This window comes from Podarcis gaigeae, assembly GCF_964106915.1.
Source record: "Podarcis gaigeae genome assembly, chromosome: 12".
In the NCBI taxonomy this organism is placed as follows: domain Eukaryota; kingdom Metazoa; phylum Chordata; class Lepidosauria; order Squamata; family Lacertidae; genus Podarcis; species Podarcis gaigeae.
Window position 1 is genome coordinate 52,988,494 of NC_139688.1, and position 27,232 is coordinate 53,015,725.

The following is a 27,232-nucleotide window of genomic DNA, read 5'->3' on the forward strand; positions in this document are numbered from 1 at the left end:
CGGAGAACAGTTGGGAGGCTATGCTCCCTGCAAAAAAAAAAAGCTACAAAAGCATGCCGGAAATATCTTGTTTCGTTTTGTTCTTAGCATTATTATTTCTTTTTATATCGCATCTAAAACAGAGAGAACAAATTATAGCAAAAAAAAACAACAGCACAAAACTACAAAACTGGCAGGCAGAATGACAGCAGCTGCAGGCGGGTTAAAATAACGACGTTCCAAGCAGAGACTTATCAGCGCCAAAGCGAGTCCCGTGGTTACGCAGCGCGTGGGCCACTCTTCATTCTTTTCTCCTTCCCTCAAAACAACAACAACAAAACTCTGTATCCTTTCCCTTTCGACGGAAGCGCGTCCCTATAGGCGGAAACAACTTTTCACCCCGGCAACCGGCCAACCTCGATTGACATGCTGGCGGACCAATCGGCTGCGCGCTGGAACCTTCGCGCCAGGCCGTTGAGGCGCGAGTTTGGCGGTTGAGGCGTCCGTTGCTCTGAGGGAGCGCGCGCGCCTCCGCACGGCTTTCCCCGGAGCTTCTCGGCAAGGGCGGCCCCTTCCTTTCCCCCGTCCCACAACCCTGGGGCGGCCGCTCGCCGTATCCTCTTCGTCGTCGTTTCCCCCGAGACCCTTCGCCAGAGCCGCCGCCGGCCTCTCCCTCATGGCCTTGATGGCGGGCGTGATCCGCCGCCTGGACGAGGCTGTGGTGAACCGCATCGCGGCTGGAGAAGTCATCCAGAGACCCGCCAACGCCATCAAGGAGATGGTGGAGAACTGGTTGGTTAGTTAGATAGTTCGTTCGTTCGTTAGTTTTCATATTTCTATGTCACCTTTACCTGCCAAGGTGGTTGGTAATTTAATTAATTAATTTATTTCATTTTTCTATTCATTTCTATGCCGCCTTTACTTTCCAGGGTGGCTGGCAGTCCATTCATATATTTAATTTTTCATATTTCTGTGCCACCTTTACCTTCCCAAGGTGGTTGGTGATTTATTTATTTATTTCATTTTTCACATTTCTAGGCCGCCTTTACCTTCCAGGGTGGCTGGCAATGTATGTATTTCATTTTTCATATTTCTAGGCCGCCTTTACCTTCCAGGTTAGTTGGTAATTTATTTATTTCATTTTTCACATTTCTAGGCCGCCTTTACCTTCCAAGGTGGTTGGTAATTTATGGATTTCATTTTTCATATTTCTATGCCACTTTTACCTTCCAGGGTGGTTGGTCATTTATTTATTTCATTTTTCGCATTTCTAGGCCGCCTTTACCTTCCAAGGTGGTTGGTAATTTATTTATTTCATTTTTCACATTTCCATGCCACTTTTACCTTCCAGTGTGGTTGGTCATTTGTTTCATATTTCTGTGCCGCCTTTATCATCCCAAGGTGGTTGGCAGTTTATTTATTTATTTCATTTTTCATACTTCTATGTCGCCTTTACCTTTCAAGGTGGTTGGTAATTTACAGTGGTGCCCCGCAAGACGAACGCCTCGCAAGACGAAAAACCCGCTAGATGAAAGGGTTTTCCGTTTTTGGAGGCGCTTCGCAAAACGAATTTCCCTATGGGCTTGCTTCGCAAGAAGAAAGCCCATAGGGAAATCTCCGGGGACCTCTTTTAAATGCTAGCAGTGGGGAGCAAAGCCTTTCCCCCCATCCGGCCTTCAGAAGAGGTCCAGGAAGGCTGGCGGGGGCGAAAGGCTTTGCTCCCCACCGCCAGCATTTTAAAAGCAGTCTGGGATAGCAGGGAAGCGCTTCCCGCTATCCTGGATGGCTTTTGAAGGCAGGCGGGGGGGAGCAAAGACTTTCGCCCCCCGCCCGCCTTCAGAAGAGGTCGGGGGACAGACTGGACCTGGTCTGAAGGCGGTTTCCATAGGAACGCATTAATTGATTTTTAATGCATTCCTATGGGAAACCGTGCTTCGCAAGACGAAAAACTCGCAAGACGAAAAGACTTGCGGAACGAATTAATTTCGTCTTGCGAGGCACCACTGTATTTCATTTTTCATATTTCTATGCCACTTTTACCTTCCAAGGTGGTTGGTAATTTATTGATTTCATTTTTCACATTTCCATGCCACTTTTACCTTCCAGGGTGGTTGGTCATTTATTTCATATTTCTGTGCCGCCTTTATCATCCCAAGGTGGTTGGCAGTTTATTTATTTATTTCATTTTTCATACTTCTACCTCACCTTTATCTTCCAAGGTGGTTGGTAATTTATTTATTTCATTTTTCATATTTCTATGCTGCCTTTACCTTCCAACGTGGTACACATGGTTCTCCTCCCTGCTCCTTGTTTCATCCTCACAACAACCCTGTGAGGTAGGTCAGGCTTAAGAGATGGCGACAGGCCCAACATCACCCAGGGCGCTTGGTGGCTGAGCGGGGGATTCGAACCCTGCTCTCCCAGGTCCCAGTTCAACACTCTTAAGCATGACGCCAGACTGGCAGTGCTATAAAAGCCCCAGGATATGTGTGTGTATTCATCTGCTTCGTGGCAGGACGAATCTCCTGCACCGAGTCTCTCAGGTGACCAGGGCGGAGCTGCTAGTTGGATACCTGCGCCTACGATTATAGGGGTTTGCCCGATTCTGAATCGTGGCAAGAAAGTGGTTAGAGTGGGTTTCTCCTTATTACGATGATACCCTGCTTGGGAATGACTCTAGACAAAAAGAAAGTGTTTATAATCTTGTAAACTACTTAGGGGTGTTTACAATCAAGTACCGTATTTTTCGCCCTATAGGGTGCACCGGCCCATATGGCGCACTTAGTTTTGGGGGGGAGAAATAAAGAAAAAAATATTTCCCCCCCCCCCCCAGGCTGGGGCGGGGGAAGCCCAAGCTTCCCCAGCCCCCAGAACAGGCTGCTATCCGCCAGGCTCCCCAGGCTTGCAGATAACTGCCTGAAGACCGGGCCGCGCTGCTCAGCTCGCCCCAGGCTTTGGGCTGCAGGCTGCTGTCCGCAAGCCTTTGGAGCCCTGCGGAAACTTTCGCAGGCTCCCAAGGCTTGCGGATAGCTTCCTGAAGCATGGAGAGCGAGAGGGGTCGGTGTGCACCGACCCCTCTCGCTCTCCAGGCTTCAGTGAAAGCCTGCATTTGCCCCATAGGACGCACACACATTTCCCCTTCATTTTTGGAGGGGAAAAAGTGCATCCTATAGGGCGAAAAATACAGTATTTAAATCTTGCTAGATAAATAAAGGTATTCTCTGCTGTTCAACACATATTGTTGACTTAGCACTGCCCCCTCTCATTCTTAACTTTAAGACATGTATGGGAAACCTGCCATCCCTGACCATTGGTCATGCTGATGGGAGTCATAGTCCAGCACTGGGACTACCACAAGTTCCCCAACTCTGCTTTATGGTATCCCTAATAGCGCGGGTGGCGCTGTGGTCTAAACCACTGAGCTTCTTGGGCTTGCCGACCAGAAGGTTGGCTGTTCGAATCCCCACGACGGGGTGAGCTCCTGTTGCTCATTCCCAGCTCCTGCCAACCTAGCAGTTCAAAAGCACACCAAAAAGTGCAAGTAGATAAATAGGTAAGCGGGAAGGTAAACGGCGTTTCCATGTGCTCCTCTAGTTTGTTGTGCCAGAAGCAGCTTAGTCATGCTGGCCACATGACCTGGAAAAACTGTCTGTGGACAAACGCCGGCTCCCTCGGCTTGTAAAACGAGATGAGCGCTACAACCCCAGAGTCGCCTGCAGCTGGACTTAACTGTCAGGGGTCCGTCGCACAGACAAGAGGTGCTAGCAGCTAGTGCAATCTTCAGGATGTTTACTCTGGAGTTCAATGGGGCTTTCAATCCAGTAAGTGTGTTTAGGGTTGTAGCCTTGTAACAGCAAACATTTGCAAACAGTGGGCGACAACTTCCATTATGCTTATTTAAGATAAGTTTGTATTTCTCATGAAATGTTTAGTTTATTAACGGTAGGAGATTGAGAATGGGAGCCTAGAACTAGACTTTGTGCATCCTAAAATTGTAGAGGAAGAAAGCTTATAACGTGATCATAATGATCTCTACACCCTGATTGCTGGGAAATTTTACTTTGGGGTGAAATAAAATTGCTTATGTATAGTTGTCTGCTTTGCGGAAAGCTAAGTAGGCATAAAAAGCAGGCACATAATGTGTTGCTGTCAAGGGAGTAGCTAAAACCATCCCTCAGGCTTAGTCAGTAAGAAATGCAATCAAGGATTCCAGCAGGACAATACCCTTTATTAACTTTACTGCAGTAAAGGACAGTTCCATAAATGTTGGTTGCTGTACCAATTGCAGATTTCACGCAGACTTTTATTTTACATACAGCTTACACATCATGCTAAGTACGTACATAACTAGTTCCACATTGTCCATTCCGTGTCAGCCATGACATGACATCTTCATGTTCTGGTTAAGACCTCCTTACAAGTCATCACTAGTACAACAAACTGACCTTGGATCAGAACAGCAACAGCAAACAATAAACACATTACACACAAATATTAATCTTTAAACTAAAACATACAGCTTCTTTATCCTTGGTTCTAGTCTGCATAGTCGTCATATTGGTGAAAGCGTTTCCCACTCTCTCCACACACACACACACACACACACACACACACACACACGGTTCCTATATATATGGTTGCCATATTTCAAACAGTAAAATCTGGACAGAAAACTGGCAAAGTTGTTGAGCTTTTTTGGCAATATTGAATATGACTAAAGCAACAAGAATGCATATTTATACATTGAATCATCTAAAACAGGCATGGCCAGGCTTGGCTCTCCAGATGTTTAGGGACTACAGTTCCCATCATCCCTGACCATTGGTCCTGTTAGCCAGGGATGATGGGAGTTGTAGTCCCAAAAACATGTGGAGGGCCAAGTTTGGTCATGCCTGATCTAAAACATTAACATCTTTTAATGATTGCAAGACCCATTTCTTATTCTTATTAGCTGATTTGCCACTATTTGCACTATACAGACCCTGGTCCACAGTACAGTATATGTGGCATTAGATCAACAGCCCTTTTCCCAACACTGCATTAGCTTTCCGAGAGCAAATAAATATTCTCAGACATTGTCCAAAGCAAGGTCAGTCAATACTTTCATTACTTCCATTTCCTGTGTTTACTATTCTAGAGACTTTATGGTAACTTGGGGAGCAATAGAGAGGGGTACCGGCCATTTCCCCCTTCACATTGCTTTCCTTCAGAGATAAATGTCTGTGTTGGACTGATTTGGAATAGAAATAGAATTGAAATAGACTGTGTTGTCTCTGTCACTGAGATGTATTTCTTGTATCTATAGTTTGGATGCCAAAGCTACCAGCATCCAGGTAACAGTGAAGGATGGCGGTTTGAAACTAATTCAAATCCAAGATAATGGTTGTGGAATTAGGGTAAGTAAACCTAATTGTCTTTCTAAAATGTAGACCTTATTTAAAACAATACAAACAATATTTGAGATAATTCTGGCTCACATCTGTCTTCCTTCTGCAGAGAGAAGACTTGGATATTGTGTGTGAGAGATTCACCACAAGTAAACTACAGACTTTTGAGGACCTAGCCAGTATTTCTACATACGGGTTTAGAGGCGAGGTATGCTTTTGACTTAAGTTTTAGAATGTTTATCATAGTGCATAAGTTTTTTGCCATTTTCCCCATTTGCTCTCCTATTCCATCCAGGTTTATCAGTTCTGTAGAACACAGCTTGTCATCATTCAATAATTATATATTTAAGTAACTTCAGGTGCAGTGAAAGTTGGTTCAAATGTAATCAATACGACTGTAATGCAGAACCATCCATAATGTGGCTGCAAGGGTTCACTTGAGAACTGCCATTTGGACCGTATTGCACCAAACCTCTATCATAGGGATGGAAAGCCTGGTTTTAGGTAGACAGTAAAGACAATTATATTTAAATTGATTTGGGATTCTTCTTTTTTTGGATCCTGATGCTATGTGTCCTCTGCACCCCTAAATTGTTGTTTATATTGTTATAGCAACCTTGTATCAGGCATTGCTCAGGAATTCTAAGAATCAGTTTTAAAATCTGTTCAGTTGGAAAAGGTTCAGTCTGTCATTTTTAGTCTGATTGTGTCCAAATATAAGGATCTGTTCCTTGATCTCAGTAATCATCATGCAAAATCTCATTACATCTTATGAGGTATGCAAATGCATAGCAAACAAACAACTTTCAAAAATATATAGGAGATGAATTGGCTTCATGTTATGGGTTTTATCCTGTTTTCATTGTGTTGATTTTTTTTTGTATGTTACTTTGTTAAAGTAGGCTGAATAAATAAAACATTTTATTTGAAGAGAGTTTGTATCCAGCTGCATGTAGATCATTATAGTGAGGATTACAAATACAGATAATTAGTTGGGATGTAATTACTATGCTATTACTGTGATTACTGAATGCTTATTTCATACCAGTAAAGAACTATGTACCACTTTCAACATCTGCATGTTACTGTATGTTACTCAGTTTCTAAAACTTGGTTTTTTCTCTTCCAGGCACTGGCAAGTATAAGTCATGTTGCCCACGTTACTATAACAACTAAGACAGCTGATGGAAAGTGTGCCTACAGGTAAGTATATTCAAATATTTGTTTACTGCACTTATTCAGTGTTCAAATATAATAAACTTTTAGAAGATAAACAATGTCTCTAAAAACATTAAAAGAACAGGCAGGCAGAAGACTTCTTATTAAGAATAGAAACGAGAGAAATCAGCATTGTGCAATACATCACTTAGCCACAGGAGGTCACTCATTGCACCATTGATGCAAACAAAACCCTTTTTTAATGAGCATCAAGTATGAGCAGAATTTTTCTGTTGCTGTTTGTAGAAATCATTTTAAAGATTTGTTATACACTGCATTCCTCATCCAGTGTAGATTATACGCAATTACAGGTTATAGCCATTCTATTCCCTCTCAGTAGAATGTACAAATGTAGCAAAATCCCTAGAAAAGTTAAAGGTACTCTTTAAGTAACAGGAATCTGTCTTGCCTTATAGTGAGACAAGATGGATAAGCAATAACATGTTATGCAATCTGATGCTATGTGTGTTATTTCCCACACTAGTCAACTGTTGTTTTTGTTGTTGTTGTTTCGTCGTTTAGTCGTGTCCGACTCTTCGTGACCCCATGGACCAGAGCACGCCAGGCACTTCTGTCTTCCACTGTCTCCCGCAGTTTGGTCAGACTCATGTTTGTAGCTTCGAGAACACTGTCCAACCATCTCGTCCTCTGTCGTCCCCTTCTCCTTGTGCCCTCAATCTTTCCCAACATCAGGGTCTTTTCCAGGGAGTCTTCTCTTCTCATGAGGTGGCCAAAGTATTGGAGCCTCAGCTTCACGATCTGTCCTTCCAGTGAGCACTCAGGGCTAATTTCCTTAAGAATGGATGCGTTTGATCTTCTTGCAGTCCATGGGACTCTCAAGAGTCTCCTCCAGCACCATAATTCAAAAGCATCAATTCTTCGGCGATCAGCCTTCTTTATGGTCCAGCTCTCACTTCCATACATCACAACTGGGAAAACCATGGCTTTAACTATACGGACCTTTGTTGGCAAGGTGATGTCTCTGCTTTTTAAGACGCTGTCTAGGTTTGCCATCGCCTTTCTCCCAAGGAGCAGGCGTCTTTTAATTTCGTGACTGCTGTCACCATCTGCAGTGATCATGGAGCCCAAGAAAGTAAAATCTCTCACTGCCTCCATTTCTTCCCCTTTTATTTGTCAGGAGGTGGTGGGCCCAGTGGTCATGATCTTCTTTTTTTTGATGTTGAGCTTCAGACCATATTTTGCGCTCTCCTCTTTCACCCTCATTAAAAGATTCTTTAATTCCTCCTCACTTTCTGCCATCTGCATATCTGAGGTTGTTGATATTTCTTCCGGCAATCTTAATTCCGGCTTGGGATTCATCCAGCCCAGCCTTTCGCATGATGAATTCTGCATATAAATTAAATAAGCAGGGAGACAATATGCAGCCTTGCCGTACTCCTTTCCCAATTTTGAACCAATCAGTTGTTCCATATCCAGTTCTAACTGTAGCTTCTTGTCCCACATAGAGATTTCTCAGGAGACAGATGAGGTGATCAGGCACTCCCATTTCTTTAAGAACTTGCCATAGTTTGCTGTGGTCGACACAGTCAAAGGCTTTTGCATAGTCAATGAAGCAAAAGTCGTAAGCTCTAAATGCAGAGACTGTGTGTGTGTAAATTCATCTCATTTAGAAAGGAAGTCTAATGACATTTTTTTGGGATGGCTCAAGTGCATAAATAATAACAAAATTTGAATACAGTATCACCACTCAGAGTTACAAAACAGTGGTAGAGGATCTGCTTTGCTTGTAGAAGGTCCCAGGTTCAAGTCCTGGCATCTCTAGGTGAGGCTGGAAAGACTTCCTGTCTAAAACATTGGAGACCCACCACCGCTCAGTGTAGACAATACTGAAATAGATGTACCAGTGACAGATTCTGTGCTTACTTCACTTTTAATGCCATAGAAATTGATGAAAACAAGTGGTGGTGATAGTTTAATGTCTCTTTCTAAAGCACTGCTGGCTTGAAATAATCCTTTGTGGACTAATCTAATAACTGATTGAAATAGTTAACCATTTGTTTTGCTTTGCTTTTAGGGCAAACTACTCTGATGGAAAATTGAAGGCTGCCCCCAAACCTTGTGCTGGAAACCAGGGAACTCAAATCACAGTGGGTTACTTGCTTTTTGAATTTTTTGCATCACTGGAGCAGATGCATTCCTAGTTAATCTTAAACCCTGTGTATTCTTTTGCGGAACTTTGTGGCACTAACATTATCTTGCTCAGTTGGTTAGAGTGTAGCGCTGATAATGCCAAGGTTGCAGGTTCAATCCCCACACGGGACAGCTGCATATTTCTGCATTGCAGGGTGTTAGACTAGATGATCCTCAGGATCCCTTCCAACACTACAGTTCTATGATTCTTGGAATAGCCTTGTTTATAATACATGCATATTTGAGTACATTAAAAACTGGAATATAACTATTTGTATTTATCTTACTTACACATGCCTCTTGCATAAAACACTAATTATTTACTTCTTTTAAAGCAGAACATTTGCTTTGTAGCATCTTGCTAGACACCACAGTGCAACCATATGCAGTTATAATAATAGTGATACTGAGGGTTCACTAATGGCACAAGTTTGAAGTGCATTTAATACAGGCAACTTCAATTTGCCCATGTTGATGCTTTATTTGGGCTTCAACAATCACCTTTTAACTTTACTGAAATATATTTCAGGAACTCTTCACAAGTGGTGTTTAGAAATGTATTTATATTTCCAGATAATTGTACTTTTTATCAAGTGGGAGGGCAAGAGAGAAAATCATGTTTTAATTAAAATTCTGCTTTTCCTCCAAGGAGCTTATGGTGGTTTGTGTGGTTCTCCCTCTCCCCATTTTAGCCCCATAACCTGCGAGGTAGATTAGGCTGGGAGGCACTAATTTGCTCAGAGTCACTTAGAAAGCTTCATGGTAGGGACTTGGACCCTGATCTCACTGGTCCTAGTCCAGCACTCTTAACCTTATGACTCCCATAATTTTGTAGCATTATAATTAAAATGGATTTGAATTTATCATGCTTGTCAGTTGCATGGGAGAGCAATATTGACCAGAGCATTTGAATTAAAAATAGGGCTTTCCTGTTTGTTAATATTCAGGTGTTCTCCTCATTCACGATAATGTGATAAAATAATCCTTCATATAGAACTGGGCAGCTGCAGGGAACAGACTAAGGAGCAGGGAATGCAGCTTCTCCCATCTGTCACAAAGTCAGCACTGTGAGCTGACAACGGAAAACATATGTGAAGTGGTGCAAGCAAAGCGTGTGCACGCCCCATGTAAAAGGTAAAGGTAAAGGTACCCCTGCCCGTACGGGCCAGTCTTGACAGACTCTGGGGTTGTGCGCCCATCTCACTCAAGAGGCCAGGGGCCAGCGCTGTCCGGAGACACGTCCGGGTCACGTGGCCAGCGTGACAAGCTGCATCTGGCGAGCCAGAGATGCACACGGAAACGCCGTTTACCTTCCCGCTGGTAAGCGGTCCCTATTTATCTACTTGCACCCGGAGGTGCTTTCGAACTGCTAGGTTGGCAGGCGCTGGGACCGAGCAGCGGGAGCGCACCCCGCCGCAGGGATTCGAACCGCCGACCTTTCGATCGGCAAGTCCTAGGCGCTGAGGCTTTAACCCACAGCGCCACCTGCGTCCCTGCACGCCCCATGTACTTGGATGCAATTTTCTTTCCTTCTGCCAGCACAAAAGGGCATTGCAGAGTGATCCATGTCTCTGTTTTGAGTTTGCTTTAAACTGCCTGTTTGCTTCTCTCTGCAGGTTGAGGATCTATTTTACAATGTAACCACTAGGAGAAAAGCTTTAAACAAACCTAGTGAAGAATATGCAAAAATTCTGGAAGTTGTTAGCAGGTAAATCCATTTTAAAAAGGAGCAGAAGCTCCACCTCCACCTGCAAACCTTGTTTTATGTTAGATTTGGGCATTTTTCTCCTTCTAGCCAGTAATGACATATTTGATAAATTAGGAACTCAGAATAGCAAGAGGGGTGCCTTTTTACTGATGTCAGTATACTGACACAAATACAACTTGACAATCTTTTAGACTTGAAAAGAATCTACTGAAGCCAGTTTCACATTCACATAGCATGTGTGCTCTCTAACATTCACATGACAGTTGCAAAAGGCCTCCAGATTTGTTTGTTCGCAAATGTCTGAAAAAGACCGAAAGAAAGTGCAAATTCCATTGTACTTAGCAGCATGATGAGGTTCTTCTGCTCCCAGGGTTGTAAATCCAACAAAAGAAGAAAGCCAAGAGGGCCTTTGCCAAGATGGAAATGTGTGGCTCGGTCTTTTTGTTCTGAGTCATATAGCTGACAGCAAATGATCTAGTATTCCCAAGACAGATCTTGGTTAATTTTAGATGTTACCAGAGCTTTGTGTCTGCGTCCCAACTCCTCCTCTCCCCCCCGCCCCAGTAATGTGTGATAAAAATCAAATGTGTGCTGTGACATAATCACACTCAAGAGTTTGTTCTGCTGGTTCTAGAGGCATGGAAACTGTTATGTCATGGTAGCCTATTTGTTTTACCACACCTTCACCAGGGGAGGGAAGAGGAGGTGGTTACACAGAAAATATGGAAGCCACGTGACTGCCACTGACTAACTAAAAAGGCATGTTCAGGCATGAGAAAGCATAGTGAGTGAATGTGAGTAAACGCCCCCTCCCCCAGAGGGGTATATAGCAGACAGGGTGATGTTGCATGTGCACTCCGCCTCTTGTCCATGGATCCAGTGTTTGTGCGTTTAGGCAGATGCTTGAACAACCCTTATGAAATCAAATGCTGGTTTCTCTTGACTTGAAATGCTAAGAGATTCAGCTAGTTTCCATACACTTCACTGTCGCTTCATAAAGTGTATGCTAAAAAATATTTGTCATTCACAGGACAGGGTCTTGTCAGTAGCCATAGTTACAAAACTCTGTTCAGCTCTATTCAACACCTTTCAGTAGGACTTAAAGACCTGTATTTTCACTGCTCTTAATGGCTAAGGCTGTGGCTGGCCTTGTGCATGCATTTACTCATATTAGTTCATGCTGGCTTTAATGATATTTTGTACTGTTTCGAAATGTTGTTTTAACTTAGCTTTCAAGTTGAATTGTGGTTTATTTGGGAATATTGTAGACTGAATTCAGAGACTGCTGGAAAAACAGTCTATAATATTAATTAATTAATTAATAATTAATGCTTGTGTATTTTCTCTTCCCAGGTATGCTATTCACAACTCTGGCATCAGTTTTTCAGTTAAAAAGGCGAGTAAACTTTTGCTTCTTCAGTATTGCTAAATAGTGGTTATGGTAATATTACAGTGTCCAAACCATATTCCTTTATATACTTATTTTTCTAAAAAAATATGTAGCATGGTCAGTTAAAGAAATGAAGCTCAACCTAGTTATAGTTTTAAATGTAAAAGGTGGTATTAAATCAAGGGTGGTATTAAAAAGGGTGGTCTACTCAAGAGTAGACCCGTTGTTTGTTAACAGATATGACTAACTTAGATCATTAATTTCTATGGGTCTGCTCTGTAGGACTTTGTTGAATGCCACTCAAAATCTAGAAATTCAGGTACAGGCAATGACCAATTAATGCACGTCCAAAAGACACATGATCACACATGTTTGTACAGCACCAGACCTGGAAGTGACCAAAAACTTCACAAAACAAGTTATTTAAAGGGCAGAATTGGGGCGTGGTGGGACATAACATGGCAGGTTGCACCTATATGCACTCCACCAAAACACGCAGGGGCTGGGAACAGAACCGCCATGTGAAACAGTCATTAACTGTATTCTGTGGTGACCACGAAGTTACCTGAGGGTTTTTTTTTTAAGCTATGAAATTCCTTATTTCAAACATATCTGTTAGAATTCTTAATGCTACACAATTTTGCACACTTACGTGGGATGAAGCTCTGCTGAATACAGTGAGTGATTCTGGTAAATTAATTGGCAATCAATATACAGTGGTACCTTGGTTTATAAACTTAATCCGTTCCGGAAGTCTGTTCTTAAACCAAAGTGTTCTTAAACCAAGGTGTGCTTTCCCATAGCAGCGGGGGACTCAATTTACAAATGGAACACACTGAACAGGAAGCGGAAGATGTTCTGCTTCCAAGGCAAAGTTCACAAACCAAAACACCTACTTCTGGGTTTGCAGTGTTCTTAATCCAAGTTGTTCATAAACTAAAAGGTAAAGGTAAAGGTACCCCTGCCCGTACGGGCCAGTCTTGACAGACTCTGGGGTTGTGCGCCCATCTCACTTAAGAGGCCAGGGGCCAGCGCTGTCCGGAGACACTTCCGGGTCACGTGGCCAGCGTGACATCGCTGTTCTGGCAAGCCAGAGCCGCACACGGAAACGCCGTTTACCTTCCCGCTGGTAAGCGGTCCCTATTTATCTACTTGCACCCGGAGGTGCTTTCGAACTGCTAGGTTGGCAGGCGCTGGGACCGAGCAGCGGGAGCGCACCCCGCCGCAGGGATTCGAACCGCCGACCTTTCGATCGGCAAATCCTAGGCGCTGAGGCTTTAACCCACAGCGCCACCTGCGTCCCTGTTCATAAACTAAGCTGTTCTTAAATCAAGGTACCACTGTATATATTTAATAAACCAACAAAACAAAAATAGTAAAACACTCAGCGGGTGGCGTTGTGGGTAAAACCTCAGTGCTTAGGACTTGCCGATCGTATGGTCGGCGGTTCGAATCCCCGTGGCAGGGTGAGCTCCCGTCTTTCGGTCCCAGCTCCTGCCCACCTAGCAGTTTGAAAGCACCCCTAAGTGCAAGTATATAAATAGGTATCGCTTTATAGTGGGAAGGTAAACGGTGTTTCCGTGTGCTGCGCTGGTGCTGGCTCGCCAGAGCAGCTCCGTCACGCTGGCCACGTGACCCGGAAGTGTCTCCGGACAGCGCTCGCCCCCGGCCTCTTAAGTGAGATGGGCGCACAACCCTAGAGTCGGACACGACTGGTGCGTACGGGCAGGGGTACCTTTACCTTTACCTAACTTTAGATTGTTTAGTTTAAGTAGCAATGGAGATGAGATCAGACCCTTTTCAAAAGTTGAGGTTTTTTTGACAAAGTATAACAAATGGCAATTTTATAACTGTGAAGGCAGTCTTGGAGACAAGAGGGAATAGAGGGAGGAGTAATGCTGCAGCTAGCCCCAGCTTGCTGGAAGAAAAGTTGTTGGGGCGGAGGGAGAATTGCAGTAAAGAATGAAAAGCTGACAATATGGATAGTTATACCTTTCTTTCCTTTTATGAGCTATCCAAACATGGCAGGGTGCAGGAATCCTTGCGGAAAATCCCAAATGAAGGCATGAAGAAAATTCTTTCCTCCACTGTGGCAGATTTTACAAATTAGGCTACATGGGAGTACAGAAAAAGGGCATTCAAAGCTGGAGTTTCAGACAAAATTAGGCAACATTTATCTAAGCCAGTGTGGTGTAGTGGTTAAGAGCAGTAGTCTCGTAATCAGGGGAACCGGGTTCGCATCTCCGCTCCTCCACATGCAGCTGCTGTGGGTGACCTTGGGCTAGTCACACTTCTCTGAAGTCTCTCACCCCCACTCACCTCACAGAGTGTTTGTTGTGGGGGAGGAAGGGAAAGGAGAATGTTAGCCGCTTTGAGACTCCTTAAAGGGAGTGAAAGACGGGATATCAAATCCAAACTCCTCCTCCTCTTCTTCTAAGCAAGCCAGAGTGTCTGACCACAAAACTAACAAAGGACACACTCAGAAGACTGTGGGGAGACTGGTTGAGCTCAGTGGTTCAGAGGTAGTTATAACCTTGGATTACAAGACTATAAGAATGCTTCGTCCTGAATGGCACAAAAGAAAGTCAGTTGTCTTGCTCCTGCTTAGTAAAAGAAGTCTAGTTTTTAGGTAGTGTTGAAAGTACTACTTTTGAAGGATGCAAATTGTAGGCTCTCCAGAGGCTCCTTTCTCTCACTGAGGCTTTCATTAGGTTGGACCAAAGGGATGCCTTGTGTCAATGCTTTTCCTTGTCCATTTCATTTGCAGTTTGGCTGGGAACTTCAAGTGCACTATCTCCTGGTCTGTTAGATCCTTAATATCTCCCCCCCCCAAAAAAAAATCCCCCCACACCTTAACAGTTCTCCTTCCTAGACAGAATGGCCTTTTGTACCCAGGTTCTCATGAGGAGATGCACAACAAGGTGGCAAAATATTGTTCACTGGCAGTACAATGCAACTGTTTTGATAAATCCAATTTGTTTTGATAAATGTAAATTTTCATTCAACATGCCTTTTAGGTTGTCTAAATATCTTCATATAATACATCAGAAACATTAGTAAATGCAAATCTAAATATTCTCTTTTTAGCAAGGTGATACCATAGCAGATGTTAGAACACTGTTGAATGCTACAACCGTTGACAATATCCGCTCCGTCTTTGGAAATGCTGTTAGCAGGTACACTGATCTCAAAATTCAGTTTAACTTAAGAATAAATCTCAAAACACTTTATAATAGTAGCAGACAAAACTCTTCTGATTATGACAACAGTAGTCTTGACATTAAATGCTGTGGGATACATTTGAGAGTACATTTTAACAGGCCCAGGAAAATTTCATATGGAAACAGCTCTAGCGTACATTGCTTTTTCAGTATACTTCCTAAAGAAGATTGAGGAAAGCATCATCAAGAAAGTCTAGAATTTGACACAGGGCAGCAGGAGGAGAGGGAAATGAAGACATAGTAAATGGTGAAGAATATGTAGTTATTTCAGATTGGCCTACCTACTTAGAATCGTAGAATCTTAGAATGGTAAAGTTGGAAGTAACTGAGGGGCATCTAGTCCAACCCTCTGCAATGCTGGAATCTCAGCTAGATCATACATGACAAATTGCCATTCACCCTCAGCTTAAAAACCTCCAAGGAAGTAGAGTCCACTACATATCACAGGAAGTCTGTTCCACTGTTGAACAGCTCTTACTATCGCAAAGTTCTTCCTGATATATAGTCTGAATCTGCTTTTTTGTTACTGAAATCTATTGGCTCAGGTCCTAGCCTCCGGAGCAGGAGAGAAAAAGTTTGCTCCATGTGACAGCCCTTTAGATATTTGAAGCTGGCTATCATATCTCCTCTCAGTCACTACTTTACCAGGCTAAACATACCCAACCATTCCTCATGAGGCTTGGTTTCCAGACCCTTTAGCATTCCCCCAATTTCTTCATCCAAGTCATTAATAAAGATACTGAACAACAACGGGCCTAGGACAGAACCCTGCAGCACCCCATCTTCCCCCCAGAATGATGATGAACCGTTAGTGAGCATTCTTTGGGTTCAACTAGTCAACCAGCTACAAATTCACCTGACCGCTATCTGGCCCAGTACACATATTTATCAACTTCTCTGCAAGAATATTATGAGGGACTTTTGTCAAAAGCATTATTGAATTAAAGGTGCACTATGTTCACAGCATTCCCCTGATCCATCAAGCTTGTAACTCTATCCAAAAAGAGAGAGAGAGATTTGTCTGGCATGAGTTGTTTTTGGAGATCACAGCATCTTTAACAGTCTAGTCTACTTAACAGTATATGTAACAGCCTAGTATTGAGGCCAGGGGGCTGTGTCAAGGACTTCACAGAAAAAAGACATCCTTTTAAAGGCTTTTGAACCAAGTTGGACAGATAGTGATTTGAATAATTAAATATCTCTTAAACCACTGCTTAAACAGGCCTCTCAGTGCATTTTCAGTTGTATTTGTAGAAAGAGCCTCTCTCCCGTCATTACTCAGACAACATAAAGCAAATCAGCAGAACTGTTTGCTGCCTGTTCTTTAGGATTCCTGCCAACACTGGCATAAAGGTCAGTGTGAGACTTTCTAAATTTAGAAATGACAGTTACAGTAGTAGGGCTGAACAGTCAATACTTCCGCCATGCTGGCAGAAGCAGTACTGAACAGAAGGCATTGCTTTTCTAATGAAAACGATACAGAATAGCTTGTTCATTGCTGAGTTCTGTTTACACAGCTGTAAATCACTCTCCCTTTTCTGTACAAAACATCTTGATCTGACCTTTGGTTACTTAAAGAATGTGGGTGAAGGCACCTGTAGTAAAAGTTAATGTTAAATCATTTCTAGGCTATGTTGTATAAAATTGTCTTAGAAGGGAGAGAAAATCACTTGTTCAATATATTAGTGAAGCTGCACTTGGACTATTGTTCCTTCTTTGTCCACATGGTGTTTAGATGTTTAATTACAAGAATAGGCCTCGTTCAGATGATAATCTATAACACCATTCCCCAACCTAGTGCTTTCCAAATGTTTGTAGGACTGCCACTCCCAAGTGCTGGCTGGCGCTAATGGGAATTAGAGTCCAACATCTGGAGGTATCGGATTGGCAAATCATGATCTACAGCATGATTTATTCAACTGGTTTGTTAAGCATGGTTAAAATAAATCACAGTTCCCTGGCTTTGTATTTAACAGCCAGTGGATATTATATGTATTTGCAAAGTAAGGGGGAGAGAGAGAGAGAGCAGAGAGCTTGCTAAGCCTTATGCTTAGTTTAGACCATCATCTGAGCCACCCCTAAAAGGTAGGGGTGAATCTGGCCACTCTCCATAAATGGCAGTAAAAGGAGAAAAGTAATTCTGATGAAACGCTGCTGAGGTGGGACAAATGGCCACCATTAAAGAGGCAATATATATTGGTATTAATTTATTTTGTGTACAATGAAATCTTACTCATTCCTGTGTTTGGGCCATTGTAACGACACAGTCTCTAATTAAGAGTAATTTGACAAACTATATGATGAATTTACTTAAATACAGATATTTGTGGCATTCTGAAATTTGAATTTGGAAGAGAGCAGGCCTTTGTACTCATAATTGGGAGTAAGTTCCAGTGAAGAAAGTGGGTCTGGCTTTTGAGTCAACATGTATAGATTTGCCCTATGAAAGACATAAAATAGCTTTAAGTATGTTCTATTGCTCCCTAATTTTTGGTCAGATTAGAGTTACTGAATAAATACATGGATATGAAATCTATGAAGATTTGATTGTGTCCTAGAGAAATAGTTTCTAAGAATACAGAAGGGGGAATTAATTACTTTTTAATTTTATCCAGAGAATTGATTGAAGTGGGCTGTGAAGATGCAACATTGGCTTTTAAAATGAAGGGTTACGTAACCAATGCAAACTATTCAGTAAAGAAATGCATATTCTTGCTTTTCATAAACCGTAAGTACCAAAGTACACATTTCTCTGTGTTCTAGGGGGTTGTATTAGATGATTCTTGGGGTTCCTTATAATTCCATGATTCTATGAAATTTTCTGTAGTCTTAACAAGGTAACACTCTCTATTAAACAATGGTGGTGAGTAGTGCTTAGCAGTGCTGACAGTGAAGTGCTGTCTAGAGAAAGAAAGGGTTGCTTTTGTCTCCTGGCTTTATTTCTTGATTTTATTATGTGTTTTAAAGGGTCAGGGATTATTCCCTAAACTCCCAAATTTTGCTATTTTAATGTATTGTGCATATTAGTCACATTTGCTCTGCTTTGATAGTAAGGGTCATTTCAGACAGAGGAGTTTTTAAGGGTCAGCCAAGCAGAATTAGCATGCCAGGCATTTCCAAGCCACATGGAAGCTGCGCTTTTGCAGCAAGAACTGCTGCTGCTGCTGTCCCAGTGCATCAGGTTCAGCTCAGGTGGAAACAGTGAGACTAACCATTTGATGCTGCCAAACTCCTGTACTAAACAATACTGTTTCTTGAGGTGGTGGTAATTCTGTTTCCCCTCTGGTGCCCAACAGCTGGGGCACACTGCCATCTGGAAACCCACTCACTTTCTTTGTCAGAATTTACGGTGTTTGTCCACTGTATTTGTAAGAAACTGGGACTGGCAAAGCTGAGAAACAGTGACCTGTTTCAGACAGGATGTTATAGTGGGGTAGGAAACTGGAGTGGGGAGATCACATATGGGAACGAATGCTCTCTTTTGGTTTCAGGTAGTTCATTAAAAAGCCTATGCTCCAAGGAAGCTTAGTTTGGTCAGAATCAAGTATATACTTCAGAGTTAATGCCAAATACATAACTTCTGGTAAATGAGCCACCATAGTTGGTAGAGGGCCATGAAAATATGTGTCCTGGGCTTTTTAGACTCATCTACCCAAGAGGTGCATTGGTTGTCAGATCTGAAATATATTGGCCTTATTTACAGTTCTCCTACCCCTGATATAATTTAATATACCATATTTGAGTCTGAGTTCACACATAACTGCAAACTGACTTGCCAAAAACAGAAGGAAGAAACAATTAAGTTGAGTATAGGACTGCTGTACTCAAGGTCTTTGAAAGAAATATAAGCCCCTGTTTGACTTTCTTAACTTTCTACTTGATACAAACAAGTAGACCTAAAATATTGCACCTCTCAGTGCTCCAGCTTTGTCTTCCAATGTAGGTATCCTACTTGGTTAGGGCAGGGCGGTTAATCCATTCTTTACACTTTCACTAGATAATCCTTTGCAGTACAGACATTAGCTGTTAATCCAGAGAAAGTGAAGTGCTAAATGCTTAAGTGTCATTGAAATAATAGGCTCCAAGGCAATGTTTTTATTTGTAAAGTAAACATATGCATGGGAAGGTTATTTAGGATCAGGGTGTGGCATTGTATCTGGTGTCATGAACATGCAAAATTGCAGATACATTCTGAGGACTGTTGATGATAAAGTAACATTTGCCTTTTAATTGTTACCATATATTTCCAGTTGGTTATATATAAAAAAGTGAAGGTCTAGACTGATCAGAGATGGGTGTAAAAGTTGTATTATACAGAAAGTAATGTATACTGCTTACCTGTCTCCCCTGACTTTTATGTTTTTCCTCCCTAGATCGACTGGTTGAGTCAAATGCTTTGCGGAAAGCAATAGAAACTGTATATGCGGCTTATTTACCTAAGAATACACATCCATTTTTATACATAAGGTAAAAAATTTTTTCTATGTAGGGTCATGTGACCAGGAAAAAGATAAAAATGCATTTAGGCTGCAATCATATGCACACAGGGAGTAAGCCCCACTAAACACAGTGGGCTTCACTTTTGAGTAAAAATGGGCAAGATTTTGTTTAACCTTAGTTAAACAAAATTAGCCTTTCTAAGCAGTGATTGCTATCATTTGTTTTTATTAAATAAAAACCAAGTACAGTGGTACCTCAGGTTAAGTACTTAATTTGTTCCGGAGGTCCGTACTTAACCTGAAACTGTTTTTAACCTGAAGCACCACTTTAGCTATTGGGGCCTCCTGCTGCCACCCCACGATTTCTGTTCTCATCCTGAATCAAAGTTCTTAACCCGAGGTATATTTCTGGGTTAGCAGAGTCTGTAACCTGAAGCGTATGTAACCCGAGGTACCACTGTACAAATCTAGAATTTATCATTACTCTAACATGCATGTACATCAAAAATATTCCTAATGTCATTTCAGTATGAGTACTAAGTCATATTTTAGTTTTTTTAATTTCCAAGTGATACAAAAGCTAAATAATCATCAGCTCAATAATAAATAAGAGGCTTGAAATGTTATTTCTCTGCAGTTTAAAAAACTCAAAAGCACTACAAACAAGGATCCAATCTCTGAGAAACACAGATCACCCTAAACTCTGTGGCTGTGGAACTGTGACGTTAACATATAAGAGTGCTGGAGGAGAAATAGTTAAATAAGTTACCCAATCAGAACCCAGGGGGGTGGAGTCAGAGGGACTATAAAACCAGCTCTGAGAGGGGCAAAGGGAGGAGTTTGTTAGGTGGTTGGTGTGGGAGTGAATTGGGATAGAGTTTGTGGGCAGGTTGAGTTAGTGTAGCAAGATAAGCTGAGTCAGGAATAGTTAGGGGCTAGGAAAACAAGTAAATATCTGAGAGGAGGTTTAGTGAGTGAGAGCAGGTAGCAGAAGTTATAGGTCTGGATAGGCACCCTATGATTGTAATTGACCGATACCGTTTATTAAACCACACGCTTGTTAAACTGCAATAGATAAACAGAAGTTTATCTTCCAATTTAACCCTGTCTGGACTCAGTATTGTACCAGGTAGGGCCTGGGTGGTAGCAGCGAGAAATAAAGTGGTGGCACAGGGATCAATAGATGGTGAAACGTCCGGGGACCCTGTGTGATCGCCACAGGCACCCACTCTATCAAATCTGCTGAATTGCCGTTCTTTTGATTAACTTTGCATGGTGTTCTCAAAATGTCTTGCAGCCTAGAAATAAACCCTCAGAACGTGGATGTGAATGTGCATCCCACAAAGCATGAAGTTCATTTTCTGCATGAAGACAGCATCTTGGAGAGTGTACAGCAACACATAGAGAGCAAATTGTTGGGCTCTAACTCATCAAGGGTATATTTTACACAGGTGAGTGAATCTGAGCATGTCACCGAAAAGGAAAAGGCTAACCAGTCTGCTTTGTTGGTGGTTGCGAGAATGAGTGCTCTGCATTCAGGATTTGGATTTGTTTTTTCCAATGAAATGTTTTGGATAAGCTGGACTTAACAATACAAAACGTCATTTTTAGGTGTGTTCTTTAACATAGATTAGTGGTTTCAACAAAAAAGGGTCCAAAGACAGACCAGTGCTGCAGACAAACAGATAAAGTGGCCTCAGTTGAACCGACAGAAGTTTCATGCCAGGCAAATATGGAATATACTGATGATGGGACATTTGAAAACCACTGATAAAGGGCATTAACATGATTCTATCTGACAGAAAGGGGATAATGGACAGAATCAATGTTAAGTAGCCAGTTGTGATTCACTTTATATGTGCAAATAGGATAAAGATTTCTGTATGCATTTGGTCTTCAACTAGAAAGCAGTACTCAGAATCATACAGTTGTAGATTTGCAAGGGACCCCAAAGGTCATCTAGGCCAATCCCCTGCAATGCTTTTGTTAGAGCCTCATCACTTGTAAAGAGCAGGCTGTTACGTTTGGCATAATCTGTAATGGCTACTCCACACAGGTAGATTATGTTATAGTTGCAGCTGTGTGATGCCCATGAATTGTGCTTATCCGGCTCTCCAACTAGCTTAGAAGGAGACTTGTACAGTTCCAGATACTGAATTGCTTCTCTTTCATCTCTTCCTTTAAGACATTGCTGCCAGGTGTTACTGCCTCTTCCACCGATGTTGTTAAATCAGCAAGTTCTTCAACTAATCAAGGGGGAGACAAGGTCTGTGCCCGTCAGATGGTCCGCACTGATTCCCGGGAACAGAAACTGGATGCTTTTCTTCAGCCAGCAAATAAACCTAGGCCGTCTGAACTTTCTGCAGTGACATCCCAGGATAACTACAACCAGCAAAGTTGCAAGGGAACTGGACTACAAGATGCTGAGATGGAAGACTGCAGCGACTTGAATTCAAGAGATCTAAGAGTAGAAGCTGTGGAGATTGCAGAAGGGTCAACAGAAAGCCAACCAGCACCTCTTGAAGCTCTACCTGCTAGGTATGAGCAATCTCTGTGGAGTAGCATTTCTAAGTTGATGAGAACTCGGCACCTTATTCTCCCTCCTCTTTGCTAGGTGATGCTCCTGAATCCGAGCACTTTTCTGTCTTTGGCATTCTTTTTGGGGGAAAGGGTTGCCCCTAGGCTAAATTAAGACGTGTTGTCTTTTTAGTTCTCTTTAACACATTTACCACCTCTTTTTCGGAAATAATAGCACTAAATAAAAACCACACAAACTATCCTCCGTAAAAAACTTGGAAATGTTAAAACCAATAGCAGCGTGAAACAATAAATACATCTAGTTAATAAAAGGGACCAGCATAATAGGTCACCTTGGCAGATTAAGACTGGGTCTAGAAGCACTCACTAGCATCTATTTCTGCTTGTGGCCAAATTTTGCTGGCATAGTTTGGCTCCATAAGACTTGGGCAGATTTTCTGGTAAATGTAGCTTTTGAGTGTGAAATGTATTTTTGAATCTACTTAACCAAATACCTGTTTAATTACTCCAGAGTTAATCACAGCACTCTGCTTTGACTTGTATACACGTCAAATAGAACAAAATGCATTTCCTTTTCATATTCCAGAAAGAGGCAGCGAACAAAATGTGATGTGGAAATGGAAGAACAGCAAAAACAGGAAATGACTGCTGCCTGCGTTCCAAGAAGGAGAATTGTGAACCTAACTAGCATAGCAACCCTTCAAGAGGAAATTAGTAATCGGGCACATGCAAGTATGCATGTTCTGCTATTACCGTTGTGTTTCATGTGCAAATTTAGACCCACTAAGATAGCATAACTTGCATTACAGGATTTATAAAAACTATCTCCTATGACAGGAATGCTCTTTATTTTTTATTTTTTACTATACTACGAAGTATTAAATTGCACTAAAGGCTAATACTCTGCTAAAAAATCAGCCTGGAAAATCAAAACTTTATATACTAGAGCTAGAGATGTAGGGATAAGGGGGAAAATATGAACAGCACAGAAAGGGTCAGAGTTGGACATGGAGACTAGGCTGCTGCAATTTGTTGATACTGTTTGGAAATAGTCACTCATGAAGTAGGCATTGATTTAGAACACTGTTGGCAGCTGCTCATGACCCCATTACATAAGCAGTTCAGAAGAATGGAGCAGAATTCTGTTCTCAGGTCCAGTAAATATTTATTTTGAAGGAAACAAAATAGCTTGCAAATTCTTTATGTGGGTGGCTTCCTTTCAGCTGCTGCTTGTATTGTTCAGGGCAAAATACTTCTGTAATAGAAGCAGCTGAAGTTTAACAGGCATTAAATTAATTAATAGTTGTAGTATGAAGTGGAAGTACTATGGATCTAGTACTATTTCCTTCATTTTAGTATCTGGACACAGGTAGTTAACACCACTAGGCTACCTATAGTCTGGCAGCTAGGTCTGGAAAAATATAAACTAGCACCCAGTTTCTAATTTGCCAGCTCAGCTGGTTGGAGGCAACTGAGTTTTAAAGAAAGCTTAAATGGATAAATACATTGGTTAAAATGAAGTTTTTGGATCTAAACAATCTTACAAACTGCTTGAAAGCCAGTTCCTGGTTTGTGGAATGGGCTTCTTGAGATTTTTGGCAGAGTAGCAAGTTCAGTACTCTCAGTAACCGTGTTAACTATCTGGAGTACTTTGGACTATATTGGCTTGAATTCCAAAAGAGGTCTGATATAACTGCTTTGTAATTGCCAGAATATTTATTGGAGGAAACTACTAATTTCTAGCACTTGAAAATTAGTGCACACGGAAACATGTAGGTTTGCTGGAGGAAGCATATTCCAAGGAATTTCACAGAAGGAAAGTACATGCAACTTGTAAGAACAGCATGGGCAGCGATTAAACCGCTTTCCAAAATGCATTTTTTTCTGAGTAAAAAGGATTAGGCTCCAATTGGGTTATATGAAATTGAACAAGAGTTGATATTTGGAGTCCATAATGCTTTAAATATTTTAGTAAATTGAATAGTTGAGTTCTTAAAGGGAAGGATATTCTTCTGTATTGTACTAAACACAAGTGATTTGGGTTATTTCAGATCTTCAAGAGATGATACGTGATCATTCCTTTGTTGGATGTGTTAACCCTCAGTGGGCGTTGGTGCAGTATCAGACAAAACTGTATCTGCTCAGTACCACAAAACTCAGGTAACAGAACAAAGTTAAATATATTGTTTTAATCAAGACAAATAATATCCAGTAGCTTGAGAAAGGAAGAAAATAATCATCACTGAGTACATTTACAAATGGAGTGGTGTGGGCTGTGCTGTAGCTTTTAACTTTTTAGTACTTTGGGTCACTGCCCCAAAATAACAGGAACACATGGACAGCTGCAGCTGTGGAGGAACAGTGAGTGAAATCATAGGTCATTAGGACCCTGAAGATATTGTCTGGATCCTAGTCATCAGAGGAAAAAGAGTTGATGAACCTCACAGAAAGGCTTGAGAGAGATAAACTCTCTCTCTCTCTAGATATATATATATGAATATGAGAAGTAGAAAACACAGAGGGTAATATGAGTGAAATCTGTTCCTAGAAGCCAAAGAGTGGTTGATGTCAAAGAGAGTTGTGGGTGCAGCTGGGCTAAGTTGGCCTCACCCTGTAGTTTGGGATCATTGCATCTGCTAACAGATGACTTTATAATGTATATTTTGAACTGCTTTGAGTTTTATAAATGGAAATGGGAATGGCAGTTTTTAAAGTGATAAATTTTCTAACCTTATTTGTAACGTAATTGTGTTTGTATATTGCTTCTTATACCAGCTCCGCTTCATTAATACTTGTAATGTTCTTAAGTTTCATAAGGATTGTAGTCAGTGATGTGTTCTTGCCCTTTGATTAATATTGGATTACATAGGAAGCTGCCGTCTACAGAGTCATTGCTACACCTAGTTGAGTGGCAGCTCACCAGACTTTCAGTCTTTCCCAGCTCCTGCCTAGAGATGCCGGGGATTTAACCTGAGATCTTCTGTATAAGAAGCAGCTGCTCTGCCACTGAGCTACAGCCCTTCCCCCTGCATCTGTTCCACTACTGGGAAGCTTACCTGTTTCATTAAACAATGCTGGATATTTTATCATAACTGCTGTGCTCTAGAAAAATGCATACTTCCCACTCATAGCTAAAACCATAGATTTTAGTTGCCATTGGAATTCCATATTAAGGCTTCTATTCATTGACAGTATTACAGAGTGGACCATGAGCAAATAGCTAACTCTTTGTTTTTCCTTTCTCAAAGTCAAGAAATGTTCTATCAGATCCTTATCTATGACTTTGGAAACTTTGGCGTTTTAAGATTGTCAGTAAGTATACGCTTAAGTTATCTATCTTATATATAACTTACTAAGATATAGATCAGATATTGGGTAGAGCAATCCCACCCAATATCTGGTGGTGGTGCAGAGAGGTTTGTGGTGCAGCCACTTCTGCATCCAGAGCCCTAATATAGTCCTTATTTTATACCAAAACATTTTAGCTGCCATTGATTTCAAAGATTATCATGGGGCAACAAAATTATTTTGATTAGCCAATGGAAAAAACTGAATTGAATGGCTTGGGCTGTTGACACAATTGCCCCTGAGCGCCCTCTCCCACTTGGTACAGCCCGCTTGGCTCCTTGTGAGGAAACAAGCTGGGAGATGCTTTGAATGTAAGTGAAAGAAAACTCCAATGGAATGCAAGTGAACAGTGGTGAGGGCTCATCATTGAGCCTACTTAGTGGCAGTGAAGGCAGCAATACTTTGCTGCTTCCATTGCATCCTCAATATGCTGTCCAGCAGAGCTTTTCCAGGTAATATGGGGTTTTTTACAGTCTGGTCCGAAGGAGGTGACAGAACCTAAAATAGCTTGCTGTGACTTTGTTTACAAAGCATTTTGAGGATAAAATCACTTACATCCGCCAGGACCTTGACTTCACTGTTACAGCAGATGAATCTCAAAAGGTGTCCAGAGCATTGTCTAGTCCTGTTTCAGTGGATGAGTTTCAGTTAGTAAGGCTTGAGGACATGGAAAAGGTGCCTGGTCACTTACGCGTTGGACTCTTGCCTGCTCTTAGCTGATAAAAGCTAGCAGGGAGGGGACAACTGGCTGGGCCAGGGAGCTGATCAATGCTTCCATACAAGAGGGGATGGTTCCTGCCTGATTGAAGGAGGCAGTGGTTAAACCACTCCTTGTATTTGGAAAACCTAAGTAATTACTGTCCAGTTGTCAATCTCCTCTACTTGGGCAAGGTTCTTGAGCACATAGTCACAGACCAGATCCGAGTGCTTTGTCTGAGTTTGCTGTGGTTCCAGTCCTACTTGGGTAGACGTGTCCAGAGGGTGATTCTTGAGGAGCCTCGTGGAACCTTCACTGTAGGGTTCCCCATGGTTTGATTTTTATCCCCTTTACTATTTAACAATGAAACCGCTGAGTGGGGTCAGTGGGCTGAATATGTTGTCAGCGATATGCTGATGACACACGACTCTACTTCTCCTTTACATCTGCAGGCAGTGGATGTGCTGGACTGTTGTCTTGCCTCAGTAATGGACTAGATGAGAACCAACAAACTGAAGCTCAATCCAAATAAACTAAAACACTGTTAGTAGGTGGTTCCCTAGATCGGATGGATAGGAGGTAGCATCCTCTTGATAGGGTTACAGTCCGTTTAAAGAAGCAGATACTTCTGCATCCCCCAAGCTGTGGAAAAGTCAGTTCGGTGCATGAATGACAGGTAATGATTTGTGCTATTATTATTTTTGGTAAATGTAGGAACCAGCTCCACTCTATGATCTAGCTATGTTAGCCTTGGAGAATGATGAAAGTGGTTGGACAGAAGATGATGGTCCAAAGGAAGGCCTCGCTGAATACATTGTTGACTTTCTAACGAAGAAGAGTCCCATGCTGAAAGACTATTTCTCTCTTGAAATTGATGAAGTAACTACCTTTTTCTATCCTGGGGTGGTTTAGTCATTAGCTGCTGTACTGTGCATTTTGCAATATCCATTGAGTACAGAGTACAGAGCAAGATTGAATTATCAGATGATCTTAAGAAGATATGAACCAGCACTCTAATACACCTACAAACAACAGCTTCACTCCTCATTTCAAGCAAACCAAAAAGTATACCGTTAAATATAGCTTCCTATTATGTCTGAACCAGGAAACTATGCCTTAATGCTAGGATAACAGTGGTTTAGAGTTGGATGAATAT

General features: G+C 41.8%; 1 protein-coding gene across 4 annotated transcripts in view; it reads left to right on the forward strand.

The window, feature by feature from the left end:
- The first annotated feature begins 356 nt into the window (after positions 1 to 356).
- The window catches only part of MLH1 (mutL homolog 1), a 33,381-nt gene continuing 6,505 nt past the window's right edge, over positions 357 to 27,232 (forward strand). Inside the window, exons 1-16 of one of the 4 annotated variants that reach the window (XM_083706296.1) lie at positions 357 to 771; positions 5,285 to 5,375; positions 5,476 to 5,574; positions 6,496 to 6,569; positions 8,620 to 8,692; positions 10,352 to 10,443; positions 11,797 to 11,839; positions 14,921 to 15,009; positions 17,670 to 17,782; positions 19,428 to 19,521; positions 20,791 to 20,944; positions 21,679 to 22,031; positions 22,618 to 22,763; positions 24,083 to 24,191; positions 25,280 to 25,343; positions 26,791 to 26,955. In XM_083706296.1, the coding sequence (XP_083562422.1) occupies positions 656 to 771; positions 5,285 to 5,375; positions 5,476 to 5,574; positions 6,496 to 6,569; positions 8,620 to 8,692; positions 10,352 to 10,443; positions 11,797 to 11,839; positions 14,921 to 15,009; positions 17,670 to 17,782; positions 19,428 to 19,521; positions 20,791 to 20,944; positions 21,679 to 22,031; positions 22,618 to 22,763; positions 24,083 to 24,191; positions 25,280 to 25,343; positions 26,791 to 26,955 (1,875 nt within the window). In that variant the 5' untranslated portion in view covers positions 357 to 655. Of the gene's footprint in view, positions 776 to 5,284; positions 5,376 to 5,475; positions 5,575 to 6,495; positions 6,570 to 8,619; positions 8,693 to 10,351; positions 10,444 to 11,796; positions 11,840 to 14,920; positions 15,010 to 16,308; positions 16,408 to 17,669; positions 17,783 to 19,427; positions 19,522 to 20,790; positions 20,945 to 21,678; positions 22,032 to 22,617; positions 22,764 to 24,082; positions 24,192 to 25,279; positions 25,344 to 26,790; positions 26,956 to 27,232 lie in introns of those variants that run through there. The other 3 variants (XR_014557042.1, XM_083706297.1, XM_083706298.1) reach the window with 3 other exon arrangements.